This window comes from Patagioenas fasciata, chromosome 26, assembly GCF_037038585.1.
Source record: "Patagioenas fasciata isolate bPatFas1 chromosome 26, bPatFas1.hap1, whole genome shotgun sequence".
Taxonomy (NCBI): domain Eukaryota; kingdom Metazoa; phylum Chordata; class Aves; order Columbiformes; family Columbidae; genus Patagioenas; species Patagioenas fasciata.
Genome location: NC_092545.1, coordinates 6,012,760 through 6,030,071, shown reverse-complemented (window position 1 = coordinate 6,030,071; position 17,312 = coordinate 6,012,760). Strand labels below are relative to the sequence as shown.

The window sequence follows — 17,312 nt, the reverse complement described above, 5'->3', positions numbered from 1 at the left end:
CTTCCCCGCCTTCCTCCCCCCACGCCCCTGCGCTGGGGGCCCGCGGGGCGGGTGCGAACCGAGCCGAGCCGGGCCGGGCCAGCGCTGCCCCGGGCCCGGGGCCGGTCCCGCCGCCATGTGAGCGCCATGGCCCGCCAGAGAGGTACGGGGGTGCAAAAAGGGGGTGCAAGGCTGGGTGTGGGGGGGCGGTACAGGGCTGCAAAAGGGCGGGGGTGCCCACGGGAGTGTGAGGAGGGTGTGGGTGCTTGCAAAGGGGGTGTGGGAGGGAAAAGGGGGTGCGGGAGGGTGCGAAAAGCGGGGAGCGGGGGTGCGGGGTGGGAAGCGGTGCAAGGGACAAGGCGGGGGTGTCAGGGCTCGGGGTGTCAGTGCAGGGACGGGGTGTTTGGGAGCCCCTGAGCACGGTGCACGGTGTGGGGTGCCGGGGCTTCCCCCAGCGCCCTCCCTGGGGCAATTTGGGGGTGCAGCAGCCCCGGGGGGAGCACCCCCGCCCTGCGGCCGTGGCTCAGAGCCCCCCCGCAGTGACGGGTCACGCCGCGGCCACCAGCAGCTCCATGCTCGGGGCGGCCTCCAGCTTTTTCTGAGTCATCCCATGCTGGGCGAGAGCCGCCCCGAGCGCTGGAGGGGGGGCCCCCAGATACTGCCCCCTCCGCCTTGCACCCCACGAGGGAGCAAGACTCTGGTCCCTCATTGCACAAACACACGTGGCTGTGGAGTAGACGTGCCAGCCCCCAACCCTCCCGCTGCTGGCATCACCCAGGGCACCCCTTGGGCATCCTTCTCCTTCCTCCTCCTCCCCCGAGGATGAGGATGGGGCTGGGCTGTCCTGTGGGAGTGGGGTGCTTTGCTAGGAGACGGCTGTATGTTTGGGGGGCGTTTTCCTCCCGCCCTGGAGACCGGGGCAGCTGTTTTCCATCTGGGCTGCCTTTCCCTTGGCCCTGGCAGCTGGCGTGGCCGCTGGGGCGAGGGAGCTCCTGCCCGCTCCACACCGGGCGGTAGGGACAACCGGGCACCCCCAAAACACGGTTCCCTGCCCCACCGAGGGCATCGGGGCCAACCGGGGGGAGCGCAGCGGGGAGGATGCATCGAGGGCTTTGGGGGGGGCGAGTGGATGGAGATGTCATTGCCGAGGAATTCAGCCTGGGCGGAGGAGAGAAAGGGAGGGAGAGGAAGAGCCAGGCACACCAGGCACGGGGGCCAGGCCCTGTGTCCCCCCCCTCAAGCTCGTGCTCTGCCCGCGGGTCCCTTCAGTCAGCCCCAGCCCCCCCACCACCTCCCCAGGGAGCTGGTCTCTCCTTCCCTTCCCCGGTTTCCAGGGAAATCCAGATGTTTGGGCACAGCTCCGGCATTGCTCAGCCTCGCTGCCCTGCCAGATGTTTCCTCCCCCCCCGGGCAGGGGTGTGTGCTCCCCAGCCAGGGACACCGGGGAGGGGGGGACGGTGCCCCCCCCTTGCCAGCATCTCTGCAGGGGCTTCTCCCATGTCCTCTGTAACACACGTGGTACCGGTGGGCTCCTTCCCCTGCCTGCCCTCGCCTCCCCTGGGGGCTGCCGCTGGTTTTGGGGGTGCGTTACACCCCCGCCAGCCCGGAGCGATGCAGGATGCAGGGCATGGGGACACCAGGGTCACCTGGGGAGCCACGGGGTTGTCCCTCTTCCAAACGGCAGGAGGGTAGCGAGGGAGGGAGGCTGGGAGCGGCGTGGGGGAGGCAGTGGGTTTCGACAGCGGGTCTGCGATGTTTCATCCCAGCTGGGAGCAGGGAGCAGAGCCCGGAGTGCCGGAGCAGAGCGACACAAACCACTTCCAGATGCACGGCAGAAGGAGCTGGGGGGACTGGGGGCATCTTGCTGCTCCTGCGGTGGCAGCCGGGGATGCCCAGGATGAGGGGGCTCTGTAGCTGCAGGGTGAGGGGTGTGCGTGGTCCTGTTCTGCCTCCTGCTCCTCCAGCACAGCAGGGAACACCTGTGCAGACCCAGAGTTGATGAGACCTTCTCTCTGTGCCTGGAGCCCTCTGGGTCTCCCCCATCTCTGGGGACAACGCTGTCCCATCCCACTGCAGGACTGAGGAGGCACAAAGCAGCTTCTTGTCCCGTTCCATCCCTGGCACAGTGGGGTTGGGGTCCCCAGTCTGGCCTCAAGTGAATGCTCAGCATTTTCTTCATGCCCAGAGCAGCCTTCGTCAGCTGCTCCTATGTGCTATATCTCCTCCTCATCCTCCTCCTCCCCAGCATGGAGGAGCAGCACGTTGGGCTGCCCAGCGCATCCCCTCGCCCAACCGGGAACAAACCCCCTCTGTGAGCACACACAGAGGGGCCTTCAGCGGTGCCCGTCCCCCCTCCTCATCCTCCCCCGGCACCCCAGGCCCATCAATAGCAGGATTGTGCGGAGCTGGGGCAGGTGCCCGGAGTGGGGGCAAGGGGCACGTAACCCCCACATCTGCTCAGCATTGGAGAGCCCCCCAGCCCTGCCCAGCATGGCAGGGGACGGGCACCCCTGGCAGGGTGCGGTGGCACGTCCCTGTCCCCCGCAGACCTGGACAAGCTGCTGTCGGACCTGCGGTCCTTCCTGCTCATCCTGGACCGGGAGAGCCTCAGCGCCGCGGCTCGGGCCAAGAAGAAGTCGGTGGCCGATCTCCTGTCGCGGCTGCAGAGCCCCTCGTGTGAGTGCGGGTCCGCGGGCGGGGGGACAGGGTGGTCCCTGGTGGGTGCGGGGCTGTGACTGGGCGCTCCCCCCGCAGCAGAGGATGCAGAGTACATGATCATGCGCTGCCTCTCGCCCTCCCCGGGGACCCCGCAGGGCCGGGCCAGCCCGGGTGAGTCTCACGCTCTGACCCACACCCCGTCTCATCCTGCGTGGCCGGGGGTGCCCGGCTCCTTGCTGACCCCACACACCACGGCCCGTCCTGCTTTTCTGCCCAGGAACCAGGACGGGGGATGCAGCGGGAGGGAGAGGCTGCGAGTACCGTCCAGCCAGCACCCTGAGCCTGCACGGAGGGGTAAGGGGGCAGCAGATGGATGGGGGTGCTGGGGGGCTTGGGCAGGGCATGGAACAGGAGAAGGGGACCCTATGGCCAACCCTGCGCTGCAGCCTTGCTTGTAAAGGGATCTGGTTGGGCTGGGAGGTCCCTGTGCTGCTGCCAGCTCCAGGCAGAGCCCCCCAGCTCTGGGGGACCCTGCGAGGTTCACCCCGGGGGCAGCACTTTCAGAGCACCCCTTCCCTCCCAGAGCAAGGTGCTGCGTGTCCCACCCCCCCCACCAACCGACAACTCCTATGAAGATGCCGAACCCCTCAGTTCCAGCAGATGCACCGGCTCCGGTGAGCAGCACCCCACCGTGCCCCCCCTGCAGCACCTGTGTCCCCCCATCACCGTGACACCGTCCCGGCTCTCAGGCGGCACCGACACCGACAGCAGCCACTACGAGTCTTACGAGGAGGATGAGGATGGTGTGACTGACCGTGCCCACTACCTGCGGCGACCACCAGACGCCGAGCCCCCCGGCCCCCCCGAGGCGCAGCTCTGCGGGTTCCTCTGGAGGAAGCGCTGGCTGGGGCGGTGGGCGAAGCAGCTTTTCATCGTCCGGGAGCACGTGCTGCTGGTGAGGGGCTGGAGAAGGAGGGATGGAGTGGGGACAATGGTCCCCGAGCTCTGCTGACCCCCTCGTGCCTCCGCAGGGCTTCAGGTGTGCTGCTGACCCCCAGCCCGTGCTGGAGCTGGACCTGCGCGGCTGCCGCGTCACCTACAAAGCCAAGCGCGGCAAGAAGATGCCACACGCCCTGAAGGTGATGGGGACGGCGGGTGAGATGCTGGTCATCGGCTTCCAGAGCCGGCAGCAGGCTGAGGACTGGAGGAAGGTTTGGAGGTGTTGCAGCCTGGCAGAGCTCTGCATGGGCAGGATAAATGGGGGCACAGCCATGCTGGGGTGCTCCTAAGGTGACTGGGGATGTTGCCATCTGTCCCCAGCTCCTCTCCCATCCTGGGGGTGCCTGAAGCCCCATCTGGTGGGGGAGCAGGAGCTGCAGCTCTCCCGTCTCTCTGCAGGTGATTGAAGAGGTGAGCAGCAATGCCCCGAGCGGGCTGGCAGCCATCAGCGTCCCGGCGTCACCCTCCTCGAGGCTCAACAGGGTGAGCCACTTGTCCCCCCCCACCCAGGACACCCAGGTGCATGGGAAAGGGGCTGCTGGGGGTGTCAAGAGTCCACCCCAATTCCCTGTCCTGCCGTCCCCCTTGGGTGACGCTGGGGAGGGTTGCACAAGATTAACGGTTCGGCTCAATGCCACTGAGGATCTCTTCCAACCAAAATGATTTTATGATCGCCTTGGAGTGGGGGTCAGCGTGCAGGGGGCTTAAAGCCTTGGGAGGACGGATCTCTCTGGATCTCCATTCTCAGGCTGCCAGGTCCCAGCTTTGCAAGGAGGAGGAGGAGGATGGCTTGCGGCAGAGCGCTGCCCGCAGCCCCTGGCCCGGCGAGGATACTAAAGGAGGTGCGGTGCATCGGGGACCAGGCGAGGGGGTGTCCATGCACCCCGTGTCCCTGACGGGGTGTCCCTGATGGGGGTGTCCCCGCAGGGTTCCTGGCGGTGCGGCTGCGGGGCCGCTGGCAGCGGCTGTGGTGCGCGGTGCGGCAGGGAGCCCTGCGCATGTTCCCCGAGCCCGGCGCTGCCCAGCGCCCCGTCTGCGCCCTGCGCCTGGACGGCTGCCAGGTCCACCCGGGGGCAGCCACGGGCTCCCCCCAGCATCTCCGCATCCGCATCGCCCAGAGGGGCCGGGAGCTGGCCCTGCTGCAGGTGAGCAACCCCCGTGGCACCCCCGCATCCCTCGCCAAAGGGGGACCTGCTGAGCCCAGACCCCCTGCCCCACACCAGACCCGTTCGGATGAGGAGAGGGAAGCCTGGCTGAAGACCCTGCGGGCCAGGGGAGGAGAGGAGCCGTCCAGTGACAGCCCCTGCACTGACACCCCCAAACTGGGCGATGCCAGCAGCTGTGCCACTGCAGGGTAAGGAGATGCTGGCCAGGACATGGCCAGCTCCATCCCTCCTGCTTTGCCACAGGACTGCGGGCAGGAATGAGACCCCTCCTGCTCGCAGGGGGCTGCTGCTGCGCCGTGTCCCGGCCCCCAATGCCTACATGGACGACCCATTCAGGCAGCTCCCGCCAGCCGAGGCCCCCAAGCATCTCTACTCCAATGTGGAGCGGCTGCAGCAGCTGGTAAGCACTGCTGATGCATCTTGCCCCCAACATGCATCCCCCAGGGTGAGGAGGATGGGCTCCCACCATCCGCTTGCCCACGGGCTTCTTCTGGGCTTCCTTCTGCAGCAGCAGAGCTTGGACCGAGCAGCACATGGGCAGCGCAAGAGACCCGTGTCCGCGGTGCCCACCGGCGCCGGCAGCAGCGCCCTGCCCACGCAGGCAGGTGAGCAGGGGCTGGGTGCTCCATCCAGGGGAGCAGCGGGGTCCCCACTTGCACCCCAGCCCCACATGCTGGGATGGAGGTTGCAGTGGCCATGACCACAGTGTTGTGCTGTGATTCCTCTGTTGTTCCACCCGAGCATCTGCCCTTCCTCCCCAGCATCAGCAGCAGCAATCCAGGGCAGGGCTCTCTCCCAGTCCCAACGCACCCTGACGCTGCCCGAGAGGAAAGGGGCTCGGGATGGGCTGGATATCCTCATCGGTAGGACCGTAGAGTGGCTCTGCCCCTGTACTGGGGTCGCCTGGCTCTTTGCTGAGCAACCAGCGGGGTTGGGGGGTACCTGCAGTGTCCCCACTGTCCTTGCAGGGAAGAGAGCTTTCCCCAAGCTGGAGGAGAAGGTGGGGCAGCTGGAGAGGGCCTGCCGGGTGAAGGGCAGGCTGAAAGCCGGCTCCGAGATGAACCTGCTGGCCATCGGCAAGTCCCTGAAGGGCCACATCGCTGCCACCGCCAGCTCGGCTGGCTCCGAGGTGAGGGGGACACCGGGGACGGGCTGGAGGGAGCGTGAAGGGTTTGGGCGGGCAAGCATCGCCCTCTTTCCGCTCCTGTTTTCTGGCAGGGTTCGTTCCTCACGCCGCTGTTGAAGCGAACCATGTCGGCCAAGAGCGCCCTGAAGCCAACTCCATCGCCGGCCATCGTGGAGAAGGGCAGCGTGCTGCAGAAGAGAAAGGTGGGAGCTGCGCGGGGTGAGGATGATTCGGGTACCACCGGGACATGGGGGGGTTGACCACCCATCTGGGCCCCTCTCCAGGAGTGGGAGATGAAGGCTGCAATGTGACCAGAGCTACGGCGTCCCCGCGTCGGACCGGGTGTCTCTCAGCAGGACGGGCTGCACGTGGATCGTGCAGGACCAGCCTGGTATCTGGGTTTTTTAACCATCAGTATCGATGCTACAACTACACACATCTATTTTTTATATCTATATCTATATTAAAATACATATAAACTCTCCGCCTGTGGGTTCCTGGTTTCTCTGGCGTGAGGACATGAGCTCCTCATGGACTCGCTGCCTTCTTGTCTGTCCCAGCAACTTGATTTTGGGGCACAGATTGCCCAGTTCCAACCTCGCGAGCCGCCAGCTCTGTCCCCAGTCAAAACGGTGCAACAGCAGCACCCCAGCCCCCCCAGGGACACCCATTTGCAGGGGTGGGTGCAGATGGACCCTGGAAGAACAACTGGGGGGGACATGCAGAGTGGGGGGGTGCTTGGAGCATCTAATTGCACCCTCCCTGGAGTCTGCAGGACACGGGCTGGGTCCTGGGCTGTTTTCGGGCAGCTGTGTTTGTCTTGGCTTGGTTTTAATTGTAGAAACTTTGGGTTTGTTAGGGATTTAAAACAACAACAAAAATACACTGTAAAACTTGGCTTCTATGGGGTTGTGCCGCTGGAGGGGTGAACTGGGGGGGTTCTGTCCCCATCCCAGTGTGATGTATGGATGGGGGGTTATTGAAAAGGGTCTGTTACCCCCCCGTGCTCCCCCTCGGAGCAAATTTAGGGCTGCAGGACCTCTCCACCCCCTCTCCCCACACACCCCAAATACCTCTCCAACCCCCCTAATCCATCCCCCTCCCGACCCCCCAGCTCCCCCAACTCCTCCAGCGCCCGAAGCCGGAGCGGAGCCGTCCGGGGGAGGAACCACGGTCCGTCCCCCCCCGCCCCGCCCGGCGCTGGGCGGAGCCACCGCAACGGGGCGGAGCGCGGCGGGATCGGGCCCGGGAGCGCGGCCGGACCGGGGCCGGTACCGGTACTGGGGGGGTGGGGGTCGGTGCAGGGCGGGGCACAGCCATGCTGAGCCGTCTGGGCGCTTTGCTGCAGCAGGCGGTGGAGACGGTGAGCGGGGACCGGGGGTAGGGGACACGGTGGGACCTGGGGGGGTTCCGTGCAACCCTGACCCGCGGTGTCCGCAGCGGGAGCCCAGCGTGGACCTGCTGGAAGCCTTCACCGAGCACTGGAAGGGCATCACCGGCTACTACCTGGAGGCTACGGGTGAGTGGGGTGCGGGGAGAGGGTCCCTGTGCCCTGGGGTGGGGTGGGAATGAAGTCCCCATGGGGTCCCCATGTCCTGGGAGAGGGTCCCTGTGCCTTAAGATAGCATCCCATGGCCTAGAAATAAGGTCCCTGTGCCCAGTGTGGGGGTGTCTATGCCCTGGAACAGGACCCTGTGCCCAGGGTGGGGGTCCCCATGCCCTCGGAATGGACCCCGTGCAGTCGCAAAGCACCACACTGACCCTAATGCACTGTGGTTGTGCTGGCACGCAGGATTTTGGTGTGGGACACTCATTCCCATACCCCGGGAGGACTTATCCAGCCAAATACTTGGCCCTGCCTGGCCCTGACCCCCCCGCACACCAGCGGGGTCAGCGCGGGGTTTGGGTGGGTGCATATTTTCCTGGGAGCGATCGCAGGTTGGGGCACGTCCCTGTCCGGGAGCACTAAAAGCAAGGTCTGCAGAGCTTCAGCCTTGTCCCAGCAGCACCTCGGTCCTTCCCCCTTGCTCCCTGCTGCCCATTCGCCCCCTGGGCTGTGGTGCTGGGTCCCCCAGTCCCCCGGTCCGGCTGGGGGGACAACGGGCAGCTCGCTAGGCCATGGGCGGAAGGAGCAGCCTCGAGTGCTGCTGGGACTCCCCATCACATTGCCATCTAGCGTCGTCCCCGCCGACAGCACGGGAGCTGCGTTCTGGGCCAGCACCACTCGGGGTGCCGCTGGCGAGCACCCCAAATTCACCCCTGGGTTCCCCTCGTCGGGGGGTCACGCCGCAGCCCCCGGTTCTTGTGTCCACAGACGAGAGCGTCCCCGCCAGACAGACGGACATCCCCTGGCGCCTCAAGCAGATGCTGGACATCCTGGTGCACGAGGAGAAGCAGCGCCCGGCCAGGGAGGCTGGGCCGTGCCTGGAGTACCTGCTGCAGCACAAGGTCCTGGAGACCCTCAGCACCCTGGGCAAGGCGGAGGTGGGTGTAAAATCATAAAGAAAACCACTTTTTGGGGGGCGACCCCCTTTGCTGCAGCACCCGCAGCCTTTTCCAGCTGCTTTGCATATTGTCGCTCTGTAATTTCAATTTCAAAGCTCTTCTAGCTGGACAATGAGAGTTTGTAGAGCGTGAGCTGGTTGGGGTGCTTGCTTATTTGGGGGGGGCTGGTCTGCTTAGTTTAAGTTCCCCATGGGGATCCTTTCTGCTGCTCCTGCAAATGTCCCTTGTCCCCTATGGCATCCCTGCATGTGTATTTTTCACCCCAGCACAGCTGGTGCGTTGCTGCTGGGGTTTGCAGGATGAGGTGTTTTTAGACAGCTCCCTCTAAAGTAAATATTGCCCAAATATAATGGCTCTGCTGTTACTTTGTTGCTAATTATAATGAGGATCCCTATAAATAGCCTTATATTCAAACATAAATAAATGCTAGCATAGAATTGGCTTCAGAAACAGGTGCTGGCCCTTCTGTGGCGCTGAGGTTTTGGGTTTTTGGGGTGCTGGGCTTTAACTCCCCATCTCTAGCGCTGTAGAAGTGGGAAAGGGGAATTAATCCCCCCGTTTTTATTCTCTGCAAGAGAGCTCAACTCAGAGGGTTGAGTTCAGTCCCTAATTGCTAAGGGAGAGGAGCTCGGGGCAGGTGGGAGGTCCTGGGGGGACCATGGGCCCTTTTGCACCATTTTGGGGGAGCAAAACCAGGATCTCTGCTGAGGGTGTTCTTGCAAAATACCCACGCGGCTTCGGGGTGATGCGGCAAGCAATTTGGGGCAATTGCAGTGTAATTAGGTACCCGAACAGGTAACTGGGCTCTCGCTGATGCCTCTCCCCGTCTCTTTCACAGTACCCCCCCGGGATGAGGCAGCAGGTCCTCCTCTTCTTCAGCCGGGTGCTGGGCCAGGTGCAGCACCCGCTCCTGCACTACCTCAACGTGCACCGCCCAGTGCAGGTGAGCTCGGGGTGGGCACGGGGGGGTCCCGGCTGGCGATGCCACACGCCGGGGTTGGCTGCATCCCTCCCTAAGCCTGCGGAGCAGCCCCCAGCCCCGCATCCCCCTCCCTGCCCCACCAGAAGCTGCTCCAGCTCAGCAGCGACCGCCTGGGCTGCGGCACGGAGAAGGAGGAGGTGCAGTTCGCCGCCGTCCTCTGCGCCAAGATCAAGCAGGATCCCACCCTGCTGGCGTACATCCTGGAGGTGAGCAGCCCCCGGGGATGGTGGGAGGTGTGTGGGGGTATTTGTGGGGTTTGGCTCGTTTAATTGAGCTTTTTCACCTGCTTTGCAGCTCCAGCCCCACTGCAAAGCTCCACGGGGCAAGTGGGTGGAAAGTGGTGGCTGAGATGCTTGTTTGGGGACTGACCTGTTGCAATAGGGCAAGGGGTGATGGTTTTAAACTAAAGCAGGGGAGGTTTAGGTCAGATATAAGAAATTGTTGGCCCTGAGGGTGGTGAGAGCCTGGCCCGGGTTGCCCAGAGAGGTGGTGGATGAACCATCCCTGGAGACATCCCAGACCAGGCTGGACGGGGCTCTGAGCAACCCGAGCTGGTGAAGATGTCCCTGCTCATGGCAGGGGGAAAAGACTAAATTACCTAAAAAGGTCTTTTCCAACCCTGAAAATTCTATGATTCTATGATGCTTTGCTGCTCCTTTTCCTCTCCAGGGCAAGAGCATCCTGAATGGGAAGAGAGCCCAGGAGCTGCCGGCCAGCCCTGTGGAAGAGTGTGCAGAGCATCCCCTGGGTACCACCACTGGGTCCCCCCCAACTGAGCCCTCCCCGCCACAGAGGGACAGCAACCTCGTCACCTCCCTGCTGGGGCTGTGCAAGAGCCAGGTATGGGGGCGAGGGCTGGCAAGGAGGGGACGGAGGGCACCGCCGGTTGTGTGACACCACTGCTCTCCTCCTCCTCCTCCTCGCAGAAGAGCAGGGTCGCGCTGAAGGCTCGGGAGAACCTGCTGTTGCTCGTGGGGCTCGCCCAGGAGGCAGCTGCTGCCCGCCTGGTGCGGAGCAGCGCCCTGTGCCCGCTGCTTACCGAGCACCTCTGTGACCTCTACAGCGCCGTGCCCCCCAGCACCGACCCCACCGACATCCTCGCCACGGGCAGGGCGAGCTGGAGGTGAGGTGGGCAACATGCAGGGTGGTCCCCAAGCATCGCCGAGGGTTTGTCACAGCCTCACATCCTCCACCTCACGCAGGTCACAGGGTGATGGCGCCAGCGATGGGGTTTTCCCAGGGAAGGAGAGCCTGGATGCTTTTTTCGGCTGGCTGGACTACCTCGATGAGCTGGTGATGGGCGCCCACCCGGTAAGGGGCACCCAGAACCGTGCAGAGCAGGGTGGCCACAAACTCGCCACATGGCTCAGCTTCTGCTGTCACCCGCAGGTCGTGGCAGATGCCATCGCCGAGGCCGTGGATGAGAAGTTTTTCCAAGGCGTCCTGCAGCCGCGGCTCCTGCAGATGTGAGTGTCCCAAGAACCTCATGTCCGTCTGTCCAACCCTCCAGGGATGGTGACTCCACCACTGCCCTGGGCAGCCTGTTCCAATGCCCCACAGCACTTTTGGGAATGAATTATCCCAAATTTCCAACCTCAACCTCCCCGGTGCAGCTTGAGGCTGTTTCCTCTCATCCTGTTGCTTATTCCTTGGGAGATGAACCCCTCTCCAGCTCCAACCTCCTTTCCAATTGTTGTAGAGGGCGAGCAGGTCTCCCCTCAGCCTCCTGTTCTTCTTCCCTGCTGTGAGATGCTGTGATGCCATCTCGGGACAGCAGCATCCCCTCCTGTCCCCTCCTTGTCCCCGGCAGGTCCGAGCTCACCGTCCTCAGCACCACGGCCATGCTGACGGGCACAGTGCGGCAGATCCGTGCCCCCCCGCTGCTTCATCGCCTCGTCCTCTTCCTCCTGGGGCCGGACCAGCACCCCGAAACCCCGAGTGACACCCCTCACCCTCTGCGCACCCAGCTCATCGACCGCTGCAACCACCTCTCCGACGAGGTGAGCCCTGTTTTTGGGGGGGGACCACACATGCACACAGAGGGGCGACCCGGGGGGGACAGTGGTGGTCTCACCCCCCACCTTGCCGTGCTTTGGCAGATCAGCCTGGCCAGCCTGCGGCTCTTCGAGGAGCTCCTGCAGAAGCCCCACGAGCACGTGGCGCGCAGCCTGGCGCTCAGGAACCTGGAGACCAGGGGCTACCTGCAGCGCGGCCCCCCCGCACCCGAGGAGCGCGGACCCCCCGAGGCGGACCCCGAGGAGGATGGGCTGTGAGCGCTGGGGGTTCCAGGGCAGGGTGAGGGGGTCCCACCCCACCAGTGCACCCCCAGCTAATGCACTGGCCCCACAGGGACCTGGAGGAGGATCCGTATTTCACCGATGGGTTCCCAGATGCTGGATTTGGGATGGTGAAGAAGTCCCTGTCGGGGAAGGGGCATGTGAGCGAGGTGGTCAGCAGGTAGGGATTTGCATCCCACTTCCCCATTCCAAATCCTGTTCCTCTTCCCATCCCTCTTCCCATTCTGCTTCCCCATCTCTCCTCCCCATCATCATCTCTCCTCCCCATCATCTCTCCTCCCTATCCCTCTTCCCATTCCGCTTCCCCATCCCTCTTCCCATTCCGCTTCCCCATCCCTCTTCCCCATCATCCCATCCCTCTTCCCCATCCCTCTTCCCCATCATCTATCTCATCCCTCTTCCCCATCATCTATCTCATCTCTCTTCCCCATCATCTATCTCATCTCTCTTCCCCATCTCTCGTCTCCATCCTGCTTCCCCATCTCTCTTCTCCATCCTGCTTCCCCATCCCTCTTTCCCATCCTGTTTCCCGATCCCTCTTTCCCATCCCGTTTCCCCATCCCTCTTCCCATCCCATTTCCCCATCCCTCTTCCCCTCTCTTCCAGCTTCCTCTGCCTGGTCCCCGAGGAGGCCAAGACGTCCTCGTGCATGGAGGAAGGCGGCTACGACACCTACGTGCACGACGCCCTGGGCATGGTGAGTGGCTTGCAGGGGGGTCCCCATTCCCGGTGGCTCCCACCTGGCTCTGGCTGTCACCCACTGTCACCCCCCGGCAGGTCCAGGCGTGCCGTGCCAGCGCGGCCCCGTGGGGGTGGCCACTGTCCCCCCGGCCCCTCGACACCTGCCACCCTGAGGTGACATTTTACGAGGGACACTTCCTCAAGGTGCTGTTTGACCGGATGACCGGGATCCTTGACCAGGTATGGGGAGGCCAGGCGAGATGTACCTGGAGTCCCTACTGCCCCTTGGTGTGGCTGGGGGGGCTTTTACACCCAAAGCGCTGCCTGGACCCACCAATGGAACATTTCCCCCCCCAGCCCTACAGCCTGAACCTGCAGGTGACATCGGTGCTGTCCCGCCTGGCCGCGCTGCCCCATCCCCACCTCCACGAGTACCTGCTGGACCCCTACCTCAACCTGGCCCCCGGCTGCCGCTCGCTCTTCTCTGTCCTCGTCAGGGTAATGTCACCTGCTGGGTGCAGGGGGGCGGGGACACCCTCCCCAAAATGGGACCTGACTTTTCCCCCCCTGTGCAGGTGATGGGGGACCTGATGCAGCGGCTGCAGCGGGTACCCCAGTTCAGGGCGAAGCTGCTCCTGGTGCGCCAGCAGCTCCTGGGGCTGGTACCTGGGGAGCAGTAAGTGCTGGGGGGGCGTGGGATGGTGGGGTGTACCCCACAGAGCCCCCCCTCCCATTGCTTGTGTACCCCCAGGATGGACCACACGATGCTCTTCAAAGGGGTGGTGGTGCTGGAGGAGTTCTGCAAGGAGCTGGCTGCCATCGCCCTGGTCAAGGGACCGCCGGAGGGGCCCCCCTGATCTGCACCCCCCCACCCTAAAGCACCCCCTCTTTGGCTGGGCTGCGGTGACCAGGTGGCCCTGCTGGGACCAGAATGTCCCCAAGAGCTGGGCACAGCGGCGGCCGCCTGGGGAGGACACTGGCACGGAGGAAGAGGAGGAGCAGAGTCCTTCACCAAGCGGGAGGTGATGCCACCTCCCCCGGGCAGGACGCAGCCTCTCGGGGTGCACAGTGTTTCCTCCTGGGTGGTGGGTTCCTGCTCCCCCCGCCCGATGTTGGAGCTGCCCCCTGAGCCCCCATCGACCTCAAATGGGGGTTTTTTTTGGCAATAATGGGCGGCACAGGCGCGGTGCTGTGTTCTACCCCCCTCTTGGCTGCAATAACTTAATCATCTCCCCGGTTCTCCAGCACTGGGGGGGTGTGTTTGTGTGTGTTTGTGGCTCCTGCCTGGCAAGGATGGTGCCCCCCAGCCCGGCACTGCATCCCCTGGGTGATGGGACTCTGGTACAATAAAGCTGTGAGCTCAGCTGTGCCATTGATACTGTGCCCGTCCCCTTTCTTAAACAGCTCCCAAAACTTGTCCCCCACCCCGACTTCAACCACAGCCACGTGGGTGCAAGATGCAGCAACCAGGTTTATTTCTGCTCCGGGTGGCTCTCAGCCTTCCCTCCCCCAAAACATGCCTCCAGCAACAGGCAGCACATCGCGGGGGTCTCACCTTTGGCAGAGCAAGCAGGACCCCCGGCCATGTCGCCCCATGGGTCCCCCCATGCCCGAAATCCAGGCACTAGCTGCGGACGGGCACGGTGGCCGCGGCACGGAGCCGCTGCAGGATCCGTCCCCTCCTGCTCCCCTCCTCCACCTGCCACCAGCGAAAAGCGGGGTCCCGGGGCTCAGGGGGGGCACCCCCGGGGCTGTTGGATGGGATGCTCAGCACAACATTGAAGCAAATCCCATCAGCCCCCCCAGGCCCCCCAGCCCGGTGCTGCAGCCCCAGCAGCCCCAGGGGTCCCGGGGAGGAATCCAGGGGCAGGCAGCCCCCCAGCAGCTGCAGCACGGGCCGGCGCAGACCCCCCCGCAGCTCAGATGGGGACGTGCCACAAGCCACCACGGGCAGGTGGGGAGTCCCGGCCGTGGCCAGCAGCACCCAAACGTCCCCAGCATGGTTGGTGAAGGCCACCAGGAGCCGCAAGCAGAGCGGGGTGCAGGGCAGGTCCCGCGGCAGCGTGGGGGGGTGCGGGGGGCTTCGGCGGTAGCGGGCGGCCAGGTCCAGCAAGGGCAGGATGTCGGGGGCTCGCAGGGGCAGCGCACGGGGGTCTCCAGGCCACCATGTGGCTTGTAGGGACTCAGCGTCAGCCTCCTCCAGGGTCTTCAGGGTCCCACCTGTGGGCAGAGAGGTGGCAGGGGACAGTGATGCCCTGGCGTGGGGGGGACAGCGGTACTGGGATGGCAGGGGGTGCAGGAGCCTGGTCATGGGGTGGTGGAAGCACTGAGACCCCAGCATAGGGACAATAGGGGACAATAAGACCCCCAGCATGGGGCTTGTGGTGGGATGCCAGTACTGGTGCTGGCAGGGGACACTGATGTCCGTCATGGGGATGGCAGGGGATGCTGATGCCCTGGTACAAGGTTTGCAAGGGGTGTCAATGCCATGGGACAAAGGTGGCAGGGGATGCCAAAGCCCAGTGTGGGGCTGGCAGGGGACATCAGTGACCAGTCACGGGGGTGGCAGGAGATGCTCCAGCTAAACCACGTCCTGCAGCCCCTCGGGGCACCCAAGGCACATACGCACCGGTGGGACGCGCAAGGAAGGCAAAGCGGATCCAGGCCGGTCCCCTCTCCTCCAGCGCCAGCAACGTGACGGCTTCGCACTCCAGCCCCGTCTCCTCCTTCACCTCCCTCCGCATGGCAGCCACGATGCTCTCACCGGGCTCCATCCTGCCCGCCGGCAGGTACCACGTCCCGCGGCACTCGGGTTTCGCCTCCTGCACCAGCAGCACCGCATCCTGCGGGGACACAGAGGGGAGGGGTGGGCACCGGGTGGCACCGCGGTGGGGGTCCCGTGGGGCTGGGGGGGTGCCTCACCTCCTGGTTGAAGAGCACGGCCAGGACGACGTAGCAGACGTTCCTCCCCAGGCGGATGGGGCCGGTGGAGGTGGGGGCACCCTCCAAACTCACCCCCACGTCCCAAGCATCGCCCCCCAGCACCGCATCCAGCTCCGCTGCCGGAGCATCCCCCATGGGGGTCCCGCAGGCTGGATGGGGAGAGGAGTGGGGGGGCAGCACCCTCAAGCATCCACTCAGGGGGTCGCAGGGTTTTGGGGTGGGGAGGGCACCCCCCAAACGTGCAGGCGGGGGGACAGCGAGCCCCGGCGCTGGCTGGGCTGGAGGAGGCAGTGAGGGAGGGGGTCGGGCGTTTGCGGGGTGCAGGGGGGGGTGCAATGCGGGAAGGGGTCTCCCAGCAGCTGTGGGATGCTGGGGGGTACGGGTTTGCTGGACTGGGGGACATGGAGGGGGGTGTAAGAGGGGAAGGACCTGCTGGGCTGGGGCGGCACGTAGCAAGGGAAGAGCTCGGTGGCCTTGGCGATGCAGGGGGGGGTGCAATAGGGGAAGGGTCTGCTGGACTGGGGGACAGCCAGGGGGGCACCGGAGGGGAAGGGCTGGCTGGACTGCAGCGCATAGGAAGGGAAATAATACTGGAAGGGGTCGCTAGGCTTGGGGAGGCGGGGGGGGCTGCGGTAGTGGAAGGGCTTGCTGGACTGGGGGAGGCATGGGGGGGCACAATAGGGGAAGGGGCGGCTGGACTGCAGGGTGTAGAGGGGGCTGTAGGGGAAGAGCTCGCTGGATTTGGGGATGCGGGGGGGGCTGCGGTAGGGGAAGGGCTGGCTGGACTGCAGGACGCACGGAAAGCTGAAATACGTGAAGGGTTTGCTGGACTGGAGGAGGGAGGGGGGAAAGGGGCGGCTGGACTGGGGGATACTGGGGGAAAAGGGGCGGCTGGATTGGGGGATACTGGGGGGGAATGGGCGGCTGGACTGGGGGATGCCCGGGGTGGGGTAGGAGAAGGAGTCGCTGGGCTGTGGGGTGCAGGGGGGGCTGGCCCAAGGGCAGGAATCGGCAGGCTGGGGGGGCCAGGGGGTGCTGGACTGCAGGGCGCTATAGGGGAAGGGCTGGTCGGAGTATGGGGCGCATAGGGGGAAAGGCGCGGGGGGCTGCGGGGTGCAGGGGGGCGAGCTGGGCTGCAGGGTGCAAGAGGGGGGGTAATGCAGTGGGGTGCAAAGGGGGGGCTGGGGGGGCACCGAGAGCCGCAGCAGCAGCGAAGGGCTCGCAGGAGAGATGCACTAGGGCGAGAGTTTGCAGGGTGCAATAGCAGAAGGATTTAGGGGGCTGCAAGGGTGCAACGGAGCAGGGTTTGGGGTGCAAGGGTTTGGGGAACTGCAGGGTGCAATGGGGCAAGGTTTGGAGTGCAATAGGAAACAGGTTTAGGGAGCTGCGGGGTGCAACAGAGGAGGGGTTGGGGTGCAAATAAGTGGAGGGTTTGGGGGGCTGCGGAGTGCAACGGGTCAGAATTTGAGTGCAATAGGGGAAGGGTTTGGGGAGGCTGCGGGGTGCAACAGAAGGGTCCGGGGGGTTGCAGGTTGCAATGGGGAGCGGTTCGGGGGGCTGCACGGTGCGATAGGGGAAGGGTCCGGGGGTGCAGGAGGGAAGGGTCGGGGTGCAGGGAGGGGGGCGCAGGGACCCTGCAGCCCCCCCCCAACCCAGCGCGCATGCGCCGAAAGACTCACCGCGTCCCGGCGCTCCGCCGCGCGGCCCCGCCCATCCCGCTCGCCGCTTTATTGGTCGCCACGCTTGGCCAGCTCGCTTTCCATTGGCTAACCTTGACGCCACGCCCCCGCAGGGCTGCGGGGCGGGGCTTAGTTTTAAAGGGCCCGGCGAGGGCGCGTGATGCGGAGGGCGTGGCGCGCGCGAAAGGGGATGGTGCTGATTGGGGGCAGCTAATTGCGTGGTACTAATTGCACGGTGCCTGTTAAGTGGCGCTAATTGCACGGTGCGCTCTGTGCAGCGCAGGGTGCGTATTGCAC

General features: G+C 64.9%; 3 protein-coding genes across 6 annotated transcripts; 2 read left to right on the top strand and 1 right to left on the bottom strand.

Annotated features, from left to right (window-relative positions):
• The first annotated feature begins 3 nt into the window (after positions 1 to 3).
• LOC136112207 (actin filament-associated protein 1-like 2) lies at positions 4 to 6,412 on the top strand. Of its 4 annotated transcripts, none has more exons than XM_071799320.1 (17): positions 4 to 142; positions 2,527 to 2,655; positions 2,734 to 2,808; positions 2,915 to 2,991; positions 3,221 to 3,311; positions 3,387 to 3,592; positions 3,669 to 3,848; positions 4,036 to 4,119; positions 4,385 to 4,478; positions 4,564 to 4,781; positions 4,860 to 4,990; positions 5,139 to 5,202; positions 5,311 to 5,407; positions 5,564 to 5,665; positions 5,771 to 5,931; positions 6,021 to 6,131; positions 6,213 to 6,412. In XM_071799320.1, exons 1-17 carry the CDS (start codon positions 127 to 129, stop codon positions 6,237 to 6,239), a joined length of 1,863 nt encoding a protein of 620 aa, XP_071655421.1. In that variant the 5' UTR covers positions 4 to 126; the 3' UTR covers positions 6,240 to 6,412. The 4 variants fall into 4 exon arrangements, with proteins under 4 accessions (XP_071655421.1, XP_065712805.1, XP_071655422.1 ...); XM_065856733.2 differs by having other exon boundaries at positions 5,082 to 5,202; XM_071799321.1 differs by lacking the exon at positions 5,564 to 5,665 and having other exon boundaries at positions 5,082 to 5,202.
• A 744-nt stretch (positions 6,413 to 7,156) lies between these two features.
• On the top strand, positions 7,157 to 13,769 carry FHIP2B (FHF complex subunit HOOK interacting protein 2B). Its single transcript, XM_065856649.2, has 17 exons — positions 7,157 to 7,291; positions 7,369 to 7,447; positions 8,243 to 8,412; positions 9,272 to 9,376; positions 9,499 to 9,621; positions 10,085 to 10,255; positions 10,342 to 10,538; positions 10,618 to 10,726; positions 10,805 to 10,881; positions 11,226 to 11,415; positions 11,515 to 11,684; positions 11,765 to 11,872; positions 12,319 to 12,409; positions 12,490 to 12,633; positions 12,751 to 12,891; positions 12,969 to 13,069; positions 13,145 to 13,769. Exons 1-17 carry the CDS (start codon positions 7,247 to 7,249, stop codon positions 13,248 to 13,250), a joined length of 2,127 nt encoding a protein of 708 aa, XP_065712721.1. The 5' UTR covers positions 7,157 to 7,246; the 3' UTR covers positions 13,251 to 13,769.
• Positions 13,770 to 13,844: 75 nt separating this feature from the next.
• On the bottom strand, positions 13,845 to 17,049 carry NUDT18 (nudix hydrolase 18). The gene is made up of 4 exons (XM_065856665.2): positions 17,016 to 17,049; positions 15,316 to 15,485; positions 15,023 to 15,236; positions 13,845 to 14,613 (listed from the first exon to the last, which is right to left on the bottom strand). Exons 2-4 carry the CDS (start codon positions 15,469 to 15,471, stop codon positions 14,018 to 14,020), a joined length of 966 nt encoding a protein of 321 aa, XP_065712737.1. The 5' UTR covers positions 15,472 to 15,485; positions 17,016 to 17,049; the 3' UTR covers positions 13,845 to 14,017.
• Positions 17,050 to 17,312: the final 263 nt, after the last annotated feature.

What these genes read in the sequence shown, in the direction of transcription:
- LOC136112207 (XM_065856733.2), top strand. An exon ending in CGGCGAGGATACTAAAGGAG is followed by an intron (nt 4,479 to 4,563) that starts GTGCGGTGCATC and finishes GTGTCCCCGCAG; the next exon opens with GGTTCCTGGCGGTGCGGCTG. An exon ending in AGCAGCTGTGCCACTGCAGG is followed by an intron (nt 4,991 to 5,081) that starts GTAAGGAGATGC and finishes TCCTGCTCGCAG; the next exon opens with GGGGCTGCTGCTGCGCCGTG.
- FHIP2B (XM_065856649.2), top strand. Translation starts at nt 7,247, where the DNA reads ATGCTGAGCCGTCTGGGCGCTTTGCTGCAGCAGGCGGTGGAGACG. An exon ending in ACGGGCAGGGCGAGCTGGAG is followed by an intron (nt 10,539 to 10,617) that starts GTGAGGTGGGCA and finishes CACCTCACGCAG; the next exon opens with GTCACAGGGTGATGGCGCCA. An exon ending in TGACCGGGATCCTTGACCAG is followed by an intron (nt 12,634 to 12,750) that starts GTATGGGGAGGC and finishes TTCCCCCCCCAG; the next exon opens with CCCTACAGCCTGAACCTGCA.
- NUDT18 (XM_065856665.2), bottom strand. Translation starts at nt 15,471, where the DNA reads ATGGGGGATGCTCCGGCAGCGGAGCTGGATGCGGTGCTGGGGGGCGAT. An exon ending in CCGTGCTCTTCAACCAGGAG is followed by an intron (nt 15,237 to 15,315) that starts GTGAGGCACCCC and finishes GTGTCCCCGCAG; the next exon opens with GATGCGGTGCTGCTGGTGCA. An exon ending in CTTCCTTGCGCGTCCCACCG is followed by an intron (nt 14,614 to 15,022) that starts GTGCGTATGTGC and finishes CTCTGCCCACAG; the next exon opens with GTGGGACCCTGAAGACCCTG.